At 44.1% G+C, this 12266-nt stretch overlaps 1 protein-coding gene across 1 annotated transcript in view; it reads left to right on the forward strand.

Moving 5' to 3' along the window:
- The window catches only part of lpin1a (lipin 1a), a 37267-nt gene that overhangs the window by 4337 nt on the left and 20664 nt on the right, over positions 1-12266 (forward strand). The window contains 6 exon segments of the mRNA XM_080730839.1: positions 3216-3315; positions 5985-6186; positions 9339-9410; positions 10331-10420; positions 11260-11368; positions 11645-11837. Coding sequence (XP_080586965.1) covers positions 3216-3315; positions 5985-6186; positions 9339-9410; positions 10331-10420; positions 11260-11368; positions 11645-11837 — 766 coding nt within the window.

A 12266-nucleotide genomic window follows, 5' to 3' on the forward strand; every position in this document is an offset into this window, starting at 1 on the left:
GATCAAGAGATGAGCTGCATGAGTTTATTAAATTAACCCTCAGCTGTGATAATCTCTCAAATCTAATACACAATCTGATGGATCTGATTGGTCTCATTCTGCTTCCATTACTGACTGTAAAGGGACACACACACACACACACACACACACACACACACACACACCTGCTGCGGACGGATAAGCGTGTCGGTTCTCTCTTCTCTGATCTCCTTTTGCCCTCTGGAAAGTTCCACTAGTGAGAGGACAGAATTTCCCATTCCCATTTTAGGACATTACCTTAAATTTACTGAGTACATCAGTCATATTAAGTCATGTAAGAATAAAGGGCACCTAGCTCTTTAACACCATGGTTTGTGTTAGTCAGTGCCTCGTTTCTGGCCCTCTCCTAAACATAGCACTGACCAAAGCCAGCAGAAGGCTATTTGTATACTAGAGACAGGGTTAGACACTAGAGACAGAATCCACCTCATGTCCAGTCTGTTCATGCACACAAACAGACTGAAAGGGCAGCTTGTAGACAGAAGAGAAGACCCCAGTATAGCCTACTTTGAAACAGATACACAAGATACAAGATGGTTACAATGACAAATAAAGACAGATATGCCAAAAGTCAAAATGAAAGCCTGAAAAACTGAATTCAACAATGAACAAAAAAACGTTTTTAGAACGAGAGTCTAACCCCCTGCTAGCTGCCACTAGTGTATCTGCTAGTCCTAGCTTACACCCAAATGGAAATTGGCCAAAGGGTGGCTAGAGGAAAAGCCATGGATTCACTCAAATAGTTGGGGTTCTGCCCTTAAGATTTTGAGATATTCGTGCAATTAGACATTTTAGCCTAATGGTGTTGCTAGCGGAAAGTAGCGTTCATCCTCTGCTGAGCATGAAGGTGCACAGGAAATGCCATCACAAAATACACAAATAGTTTTCTAAATATACTGACTGGGACCAAAGTGACTGACACAGACATGTAAAGACAGACAGATCAGACAGATCATGCAGAATATAAGATACCTAGCTTATGTTCTCTATCCTTTTCGCTGTCTTTTTATCCCACGTTATTTTTCTGTAGAAATATATTAAATGTACGGGGGCATGGTGGTGCAGTGGTTAGACCACTGTCAGGTCAAAAGAAGCAACTTGGACTCCTAGAAGGAATCATGAGGTCAGTCCGTTGTCTCCCCAGGTGCGGCAGAGGGAGAGCAGAGACCAGAATTACATAGGCAATTGGCACTGGGTGAAAATGGGTTACAAAATCGTGGGATAAAAATTATAGAAAAGAAATATACGTATTCAATGTGGAAGCACATTATAATCACTATGTATTGCTTCCGAGATATTTTATGGCTCAAACATCCTTCTATCTTCAATTCATGCAGATGCTCAAGAATTATTTTGGATGCAAAAAAAAAGTCCAATATTAATGTTTTGGACTGTGCACTCTTCTTACTCTCACATCCTTTTTCCGCTTTCCCGGCTCTTGTTTTCTGCTTTTTTCTTTCGTAACGTAATTTCTCTCCCTCTCTCTGAGAATCTCTGTTTCTGTGAATTTCATTCAGATCTGGACGTGACTAGATAAACAATATCTGTGTCAATGAGCCTACTGGCATCAGGCCCAGCTTTAATACCCCTCCCCCCTTTCTCTCCCTCTCTCCCCCTCCCACCCTCCCTCCCTCTCTATCTCACTCTCTCTCTCTCTCTCTCTCAATTGCAAGAAACATAACAATTCATACTGTTATGCAGTGATGTTTTCTAATAAAACTTGAACCTCTCTCACTCTCTCTCATTCTCCCTCCTTCCCTCTGTTTCTGCCCCAGGGAACAGGGTGAAAGTGAGTGTTTGCCTAGGCATGTGAGTGTGTGGGTGAATTGGGCGACTGTGTAAAACTGAACATTCCAGTCTGAACGACTCTGTGGGTCACAATGTGTTTATGAAAAAATGCTGTATCAGAATGACATGGTATCTCGTTATGGTCACATGCCGTGTCAAATGAAATGATTACAAAAGAATGGCATGCATCAGAACACTAGCTTCCAGTTTTCCTGTTGAGGTTGTTGATTTCTATTTATATGTTTCCGTAGGCTAACTGATGTATGGAGAATTACAGGAAGCCTGCACACTGAGAAAAAAGAAAACCTATTGAGACTATGTTGTTGCAAAATTAGGTTATTTATTTACACTAGCCCTTACCCGTTCAAAGATATGAGCTCCAAAATGATGTGCAGTGTGTGGGTTATGGGATGTGCACTGTGCACACAGTATATGAGGGATGGAAAGTAACTTTAACTGGTGCTTGCATGATGTAGGAGCATCAATGTAAGAAACCCGTTTCGTTTAATGGCTACAGAGATACTGTTCCCCCCCCCCCCCCCAGCCCGCCCGCCCACCCGCCTGCACACACACCCGCCTGCCTGCACACACACACACACACACACACACACACACACACACACACACACACACACACACACACACACACACACACACAGAGCTGGTTAAACATTTTGCCTCAAGCTAGATGCAGAATAGATGTGCCTCATGCTAGATGCAGAATAGATAGTAGATACAGCATAAAAATGCTAATATACAGCATACGATTTGTGAAAGTGACAAACGGGCTTCACAGTTATGTCAGGTGTGTTCATATGCTAATGGTGATGTGATTTCAGATCAATTGCTCCAGCCACTGAGGAGAAACGCTGTTTCAGACAGACAGACAGACAGACAGACAGACACTCACTCAGACAGACATTCGCAAAATTATAGTATAGATGGTGAAAAAGGTTCAGTCCTTCTAAGAACTTTAAATAAGCAACTAGCCTATTAGTGGTAGGAAATTGACACTGGCACTTTCTCTCTTTCTGTCTCTTTCTCTCTCTCTCTCTCTCCCTCTCTGTCTGTCACTCTTTCTGGCTCTTTGACAATCCCTCTGTCTATGTCTGTGTCTCTCTTCCTCTCTCTTTCTCCTCTCTCTCACTCCATTTAGGGCCATGTGCACTGCAAGCTACTACAGTGTGTGTGTGTGTGTGTGTGTGTGTGTGTGTGTGTGTGTGTGTGTGTGTGCGTGCGTGCGTGCGTGCGTGCGTGCGTGCGTGTGTTAATCCAAACCCCCTCCACATACGTTTCTGAAATTAACACTATTGTGAACTTGGACAGTACCCTGCCTGGAGTCCTGGAAATGTCATGTAATTAAACTTTGTCACTTCCTCTGTCGACAGGAAGTGGTTCCGGCGCACCTGGCGACGTCACCCATCGTGTCAACAGGGGCGGAGCTTATGGAATCCAAGCTGGGCAGCAGGGGTGTGTACCGACGCCAGGGTAAAGATGCTTTGCAATGCATGTTGCAGTGGTTCTCAAAGTGGGGTCTGGGGACCCCCAGAGGTCCTTGAGGGGGTTCCGGGGGGGCTCCCAGCTAAAATTGTTAACATAACATCAAAATCAGTTTACCCAACTTTATCCCTATGCTGTACATCAGCTAAGTGAAATAGCAAATTTCTACAATTTGCAATTCGCTATAGGCCTAGAATGTACTGTAGATCGGCTATTCAAAAAAGAGTGAATATTTTTGAAACATTTTAGCAACACAAATCTTGCATGGGGTCTGCAACCAAATACATATTAGTTTTAGTCCAGGCGTTTCGGGCAGTATTTTGATGTAATCGTGCACTTTATGAAAGAAGCATGAAATTTGGCACACAGTTAGAACATGCCATATGGAACATTTTTGGCTCTAGGGGCATTGCAGATTTGTCTTGGGAAACTTGTGGGAGCCAATTAAAGTTGGGCTCTCATAGACTATAGAGTAAAATAATACAAAAAAATAATACATATGCTTTAAGTAGCATGTAAGGGGTCAAACTAGGTGTTTTTGGGGATTCTGAATCCAATGCAAACATTTGTTTTGCAGGAAAAACATTCCTTGGGCTAAAAACGGACCCCATAAAACTATGGTTTAGTGATGAGTCATCACTTTTCAAAGTTTTGTGGCGGCCGTTTCTGGGAAAGGAATGTTTTTCGTGCAAAGCAAATGCTTGCATTGGATTCAGAATCCCGAATAACACCTAGTTTGACCCCTCACATGCTACTTAAAGGGATATTCCACTTTCAAAAAAACGTTTGGTAATTTTATTGTCTAATCAGGCTTTTAGGAACACCCAGGACAGTTTTTGAATTTCTTCATTCAGTATTTAGATATTTGATATTCATTTTCCCCATTTTGCCACCTTCCAGGACCTTCCTATACAAACCCATTAGAACTTCAAACTCCATTTTAACCATGATAGATTCAATGAAAACAACTGTCCCTTTTTCTGGTGACTCCTGACACCCTCAGAATACGTGAGCAGGCCGTGTTTTTTCGATAACCTTTTTCATTTATTTTTTATAATCTTTTAATGTATTTAATAATTTTCATTTCCCCAAAAAATGTATAGAAATCAATGAAAAATGTTATCGAAAAAACACGGCCTGCTCACGTATTCGGAGGGTGTCAGGAGTAATCATGGTTAAAATGGATTTTGAAGTTATAATGGGTTTGTATAGGAAGGTCCTGGAAGGGGGCAAAATGGGGAAAATGAATGTCAAATATCTAAATACTGAATGAAGAAATTCAAAAACTCTCCTGGGTGTTCCCAAAACCCTGATTAGACGATAAAATGACAAAAAGTTTTTTTGAAAGTGGAATATCCCTTTAAAGCATATTTATTTTTTTGTATTATTTTACTCTACTAGTCCTTACCCGTTCAAAGATATGAGCTCCGAAATGATGTGCAGTGTGTGGGTTATGGGATGTGCACTGTGCACACGGTATATGAGGGATGGAAAGTAACTTTAACTGGTACTTGCATGATAATATGTAGGAGCATCAATGTAAGAAATACCCGTTTCGTTTAATGGCTATGTGTGTGTGTGTGTGTGTGTGTGTGTGTGTGTGTGTGTGTGTGTGTGCAGCGGTTTGGACCGTGAGACCATCCGCAGAGTAGTCTGTGTTTCTTTTTGAGAGGGTCGGTCCGCCTGAAAAACGCGTTTTGGAACGAAACGGTTACGTTTTGCGCGTTTGTGACGCCCTCTACGGGTGGAATTGGAAATGCTTCTGGGGATTCGTTGAGTAAGCCACCCGCAACCTGTGGCAGAAATTCAGTGTTGACTCGACGTTTTGTTTGTGATTTATGGCTATTGTTTGCAAAACGGGCCCCTCCCGCTAACTTTGGAAGCCCGTTACGAACGAACGGTATGGACTATCAAAATATCCCTTGACTATGTTCATTGCATGGGTTCAGAGATCATGTGTACCCATTTTCGTGACATTTGAAGAAAATATGTAGGAAAAGGAGCAAAAAGTGTGTTTTGGAGAAAATTCAAAATGGCGGAAAATCTATCCTGACGCAAATGGGCGGGGCCTATATGGGGAGATGCGTATTGACCCAAGGAATCCAGGGAAAAAAGAATTTTAATTTTCCGACCTACGGTTCAAGAGTTACAGGCCGAAACGTAAAGTGGACTGTTATAGCGCCACCATGAGGCCAACTGACGAAGTAAGTGACAAACGGGCTTCACAGTTATGTCAGGTGTGTTCATATGCTAATGGTGATGCGATTTCAGATCAATTGCTCCAGCCACTGAGGAGAAACGCTGTTTCAGACACTCACTCAGACACTCACTCAGACATTTGGTGAATTATATGTTAGATAGTAAAGTCTATGAGAGCAACTTTGATTGGCTCCCGCAAGTTTCCCAAGACAAATCTGCGATGCCCCTATAGCCAAAAATGTTCCATATGGCCTGTTCTGTGTGCCAAATGTCATGCTTCTTTCATAAAGCGCACGATTTTTGCCTGAAACGCTCTGACTATTTGGAGGTCCTTGGCATGAAAAGGTTTGAGAACCACTGGCACGTTGTATATGAATGTGTGTGTGCTTGCGTACTGTTGCTGTACGTGCATGTGTGCTGCCGTTCACGGCTCTGTCTGTTTCTCTCTCTCCACACAGACTCCGCCCCCAGTTCCCAACTTCCTGTCCAGACGTTTGGAGCGCAGCAGAACGACGGAGGGACGAAGAAGAAGAGGAGGAAGAGAATGAGGAGGAGGAGTCCTGAAGGAGGAAGCAGAGAGGAGAGCGAGAGAGAAATGTCAGAACACGAAGACATGTTTACCATCGACATGAGCTCTGATGAGGACAGCGAGGGAGACAGGTGTGTGAGTGTGTGTGTGTGTGTGTGTGTGTGTGTGTGTGTGTGTGTGTGTGCCCAAATGTATACAAAATATATCCACAAGTTTCCTGTCTCCCATGAGCCCTTGCGTGAATGTGTGAACTTTGAGAGCCTGTCACACCTGAATCACTGCAAGTTGATTACTTGGTCCGTGAATCAGCTGCGTACAAGGTAAATAGGAGGTAAAGACATCCACACCCCTTTCGCTATCTCGCAATTCCAACCGGCAGATTCGTCGCACTATGGGTGCCAAACTGCAGCCGGAAGTTCGGTGGAAGACTGTGGAGCAGCCTCCCCAGCAGCTTATGAAGTTCATGAACAAACACTATTTATGAAAATTGAGACCTTTATAACATACTCAGCTCAGGAAAATAAAAGAAGGCATGTCACACATTTCTTTTCTGCTGTGTGGATTTTCGATGTGTGCACTGTGTCATTTTATAGCACTATCTAAAGAGCAAAAAGTATGTTTGCCAAGTATCACGAGACTATCCACTGTTTCCTGTCTGGGAACCAAATCTTGCGATACTTCGGGAGACAGAAACGATTATTCTTTACTGTTATTATTATTTCATTATGTACTGTGCACATCGAAAAAGCAAGTGATTGTAAAAATACCTTTGATATGTCTTCTTTTATATTCCTGAACAGATTATATGACAAAGGTCTCAGTTGTTCATAAATAGTTTTTGTTCCAGGTTTGTTCATGAGCTGATCAAGCCGGCTCCATTCACTGACGCGACCGCGGTTTTCCCAACGACCCTGAGCGCAACGGTGGGGGCGCGGGAGTGTGGGAAGCCTATTGCCCATCGGCCCCCACCGTTGTGCTCAGGGTCATTGGGAATACTGCGGTCGCTTCACTGACATGTATTTTATCGCACTTTCGGTGCGAGTTCTGGCACCCATGGTGAGCTTCATGGCCGGACATGGCGCATCCCCGTTGTCACGTGATATCCATCCTTCCTTATCTTCCTTGGCTTCGTGGAGGAAGTGTAGCACACATTTTTCCCCAGTAAGCTCACTGGGAAACTTGTGGATAACATAAAACATATAAATACATAGACGACAGACGTCATAGATGAGATGACAGATGTCACAGGCTGGTCACATGAAGTCTGAGATCCACACTGTTGCCACGCCTGCCATCCCTACCCTGGCACAAGAATGTGGTGCCACTCAAGCCAACATTCGTCCTTGACACCAGAGGGCATTTCTTAGTCTGGCCGTGCCAAGCTACGTTGACACCATGCACTTTAAGAAGAACAACAAAGCTAGAGGCATAATAAATGATCCAAGCAGGTATTACTGGAATTCAATCTAAAATTACTAAGGAGAGAAATGAGTGCAGATATGATGACATCCAATTTCAACTTTGTTACAGCGGCAACAAAACACTGTCTTATACTGTGGCGTCTCACTCTTAGTGTGAGAGCTGGCACTGCATGGGAACTATAGTAGCTGCCAGTCCATTAAAGTCAAGTTGGCAGCTGATGGTTGCAATTTTAAATCCCAAAAAGAAATAATGTCTGCACACACTGGTAATACTGTCTCCAAAAAGCTGTTTTGATCACTTACTGTAGATCTTTATCAAGACTTATATCATGTACAAGTCCTGATGAAGTTCTAAGTGATCGAAACACTTATGGCAACATGCATCACTCCTTTTTTTCCAGTATTTTCCTGCTCAGTGCTTGCTGGTGAATAATGTAAAGGTTTGGTTGACTCACAGTACGTTAACACACATCAGCTCATCTTGCGCACACACGATAGGAGGCTGAAATGGCTGGCTTAACTTTACCAACATCTTTCAGCACAATGTTGACTGGAAAAGTACTGTCAGATGATTTGTCGTCATTTATCCAGATAATATTGCAGGGGTCATCGGCATGTGGGCTTGTGGTGGACATTTTTGTCAAAATGTATTTTTTTGCCAAAATGAGCGGGCAATGGTACAAATGGAACCATAAGGGTCCATTTGGTTCCATTTGTACACTCTCAGAGTAACAGGCCTGGGTCCTTGCAAATAAAACGTTTGAGGACCACTAGTACTAGTGGAATGTGCCATAGTGTCGTAGTAAATCAGTGGCATACATATGCAGAAGAACTCCTGGTGACTTGAGGTTCAGTAATTGGGTCCTTTGATCAAAATAAGAACATTATAACAGTGTGTAAAACAGAAAATAAAGAATTTGCCACGGACAAGGCCAAGTCTTTGCCACAGACACATTTTGTCCGTGGCCATATTGATGACCCAGGATATGTGGAAAACAGCTTATGCACACTTAACACTCAAACACAACGACCGTAAGGTTCTTCCCAGACTGGAACAATCATGCAGCAGTTTTTGTCATCATCAGCAAAGTGTCAGTTTTGCCACTTGACACTGGCTTCCACCAAGGACAGCACCTTATGACAAGAAACTGCCAGCTGAACCTGCCCATAAAGTAGGGCAGCTCTAATCTGCTGTCACATGTGTACCCCCCCTTCCCTCGATAGTCACACGTGCCTGGAAAGTTACTGCCCGTCAACCTATCCTATACTCTCCCAACCTCAGGCTCTGTCCAGGGTGCTGATATGGTTCTTTCCCCAGTGGTATGCTGCGGAGGGTCCAGCCCACAGCGTATGGGATGTATATCGTGTGATGATGATGATCTGAAGAAGTCTTGTGATGTTTTAAGTGTAGCCTTTACAATATCGTACTCTTAAAGTAGTAGTTCACCCCCAAAATGACCTTTTTTCTATTGATTACTCACGCCATGGAGACTTGAGTTCAATAATATTATTTTTGTATTTGTCGCAAGAGAAAATGTTGATTATAGTAATTTTGCCCCCATTGATTCCGGATGGGGACCCAAATGCATTTGGTTTCCCATCCGGAATCAATGGGGGTACATTTATTTAAATCAAATTATTGCCTTAGGAATGCAACAAAAAACCCAAAATATTATTGAACTCAAGTCTCCATGGCGTGAGTAATCAATAGAAAAAAAGTAATTTTGGGGGTGAACTACTCCTTTAATGTGTGACAGGTGTATTTATGATGCTGACGGCCCTGCATGTGTGTGTGCGTGTGTGTGTGTGTGTGTGTGTGTGTGCGTGCGTGCGTGTGTGCGTGTGTTTGGACCCACATGCAGTGATCAGGGGCCAGCAGCCAGCGTGTTGAGCAGTACTTACACACACAATACTGACTGGACTCGCTTGCAGAGGTATGACGCACACACACTGAATAAAAGATTGAATCATGTGAGATTTTCTATCAATTACACACCCCATGAAGCCTTGAATAACATGTTCATTTGGACTTTTATTTATTGTTGTATGTAATTGTACGGTTTGTTTTTCTACAGACCATGAGTCTGCAATAAACGCATTCATGGAGATATTTTAATTTGTGTCGCATTCCTAAGCCAATAATTGTCTCCACCAGCCGAAGGCTCCGTTTTTGAACAAAATGCCTCAGATCATCAACGCAGCTTGCGATTACCGTGAAATTTGCCACACATATTCCCACTATGTCAAGGAACAAATGCTACCCTTTTCACATTGGCCTGTTATAGCGCCACCAGCAGGTAGACTTTAGCAAAACACATTTTTGGAACACAATGCCTCAAATCATGCATGCAGCGTCCGATTGCCATGAAAGGTCTAAGGTGAAGAACATATGCCACCCTTTTTACATTGGCCTATTATACAGTAGCACCACCAGGACACCTGGCCTGGTGGAGACCTGTGCTCGGAAGAGCACTGCTTCTAGTTTGATGAGAGTTTCAGTCTCCTACTGGAGACTCAATCAACGGTCATCAAATTATTGGTCTCCACACACCAAATGTCTTCTTTATAGCCACTATAAAGAAGAGATTTGGTGTGGAGGGAAGAAAAGTGTGTGCCACCACTTTGATAATGAACAATGTAAGACTGTTTCCACAAATACTCCCAAATTCACAATGCCTTTCCCTGTCTTTTTTTCTCTGTTGCTGTCCTCTTCTGTGACCGTTTCTTTCACTCTCTCTTTCTTTCCGTCCATCTGTCCGTCCGTCCGTCCGTCCGTCCGTCTGTCTGTCTGTCTGTCCATCCGTCCGTCCATCCGTCCACCCTTCCTTCTTTCTTCTTCCTTCCTCCCTTCCAGTACTGTGATTGAAGACTCTCTGTCCATCGCTGATTGCAGACGTCTGTCCATATCTTGTCCTGAGCAGACGTCTATTTTATCCTCTATTAGGTACTTGCCATGCTCTTGTACAATGTCAGTCCTGTAAACAGCATTCATGCTCCAACATGAAGGCAGCATCTTTGCCAAATTCTAACTTTACTTGTCTTACAACGTGTACTAAAGGATGATAAAGGATGATGATCTCCTTTGATCTAGACTGGTCAGTCAGTGGTCACGGGTGTAAACTCCATTCTGATTGGCTGGAGAATATCGTCTCTTGTCAGGTGGAAGCCTCATACAGTATGTCCAAAACCGTTACTTTTCAGGATTCAACTTCAAAAACAGCAAAAGTAGCAGATCTACAAGCTCAAAATGTGTCACTTTGCACCACGTTTTGAGCTCGCAGATCTGCTACGTTTGTGTGAAGCTGTAGTATTATCAAGTAGTGCTTTCATTTACAAAAGAAAGAAATATATATAGGCCTATATGGACATAAGAGGTTTCTGCTCGACAGCAACGATATACTGTACATTATTCTTCATCAACTGGACATGCATGCGAGCAGTTCTGGCAATACTGATCACTAAATCAAAATGTTTTGTGGTTGTCATAGCTTTCACATTCATGCGCCATTCAAAGCTGTAACACACACACACGCACGCGCACGCACGCACGCACGCACGCGCACAGGGACCGGAAAATACTTGCCGTTCCACTAGATAGGACTATCTATCACTGAAGATAGGGTTTGGTGAAAGTTTTCATTATCAGCAGAAAATTCCCCTTGAATGAACGTCCTTATATTTTCCACCTTTGGTAAATGCTTGGTGTAAGCAGGATAATGCACAAATAAGGGGCGAGGCAGAGGTCAAAGAACTTTCTAAACAGATCTTTTCCTTACCCAGCAGTCTCAACGAACCACGCTCCATGACTCCGAAGAGTGATTCAGAACTAGCCAATGAGCCTACAGGAAATCCTATGCTGTGGACTTGGGGAGAGCTGCCACACGCTGCTCAGGTAAGTACACATGCGCGAGCACACACACACACACACACACACACACACACACACACACACACACACACACACACACACACACACACACACACACACACACACCTTCGGTACAGCAATAAACATAGCTAGTAATAAACAATCAATTGCTAGCATTATGAAGTAGCCATGTATCGTTTCTCTTTAATCACCATGCGGGCAGAAAGGTTCATCGTTAATAACACACCCCTCCCCTGTCTCTTCTTCTCTCTCTTTATGCCCGTGTCATCGTGTCTCCAGCCTTCCTTCCTGCTGGAACACCAGAATCCGGACCCTGTCCCTCCAGTGGCTCCGATGTCTGTCCCCGTCTCTGACAGGACTCACTTCAGAACCATCTCTGAGCCTCCGTCCCTCACCGTCTACATCCCCCAGAGCTGCCCTCTGCCTGCAGAGACCAGTGACCAAGCCAGAGTTATGCTTGGAGGAGAGCAAGGTAATGAGAAGTTTGGGCTGTGTGGTCAGTGGTTATGTCTGGTGGCACCTGGCAGTCAGTGGCAGAGCACACGAGCGGAGTGGAGCAATGACAAAAGCCGCTCCGCTCTCCAGAGGGCTCTTGTCCCACTCGCTCGTCGCTCTGGTCGGCCACCGGGCCGCTCCGCTCCCCGCCGCTCCGTCGCTCAACTTGATATCCGCATCTCTCGCTCCGCGCTCGCTCCACGCTCGCTCCACGCTCCGCTCAGGGTCGTCAATCAGAGTCAAAAAAGTAGTTTGCTACCATGTCCGAAACACTTTCTCCTTTGCCAGTGTGTTCCCAACACAAATGGCTGCGCTAACGTGAGCCTCGGCTTTGATGGAGACTTGGAGAGCTTTCCACTCGCCACTGTTTTGTTGGAAACATGCGGCGCGCGGCCCCAACAGGATC

Source organism: Nannobrachium achirus, assembly GCF_963921795.1.
Source record: "Nannobrachium achirus genome assembly, chromosome: 7".
NCBI classification, from domain to species: domain Eukaryota; kingdom Metazoa; phylum Chordata; class Actinopteri; order Myctophiformes; family Myctophidae; genus Nannobrachium; species Nannobrachium achirus.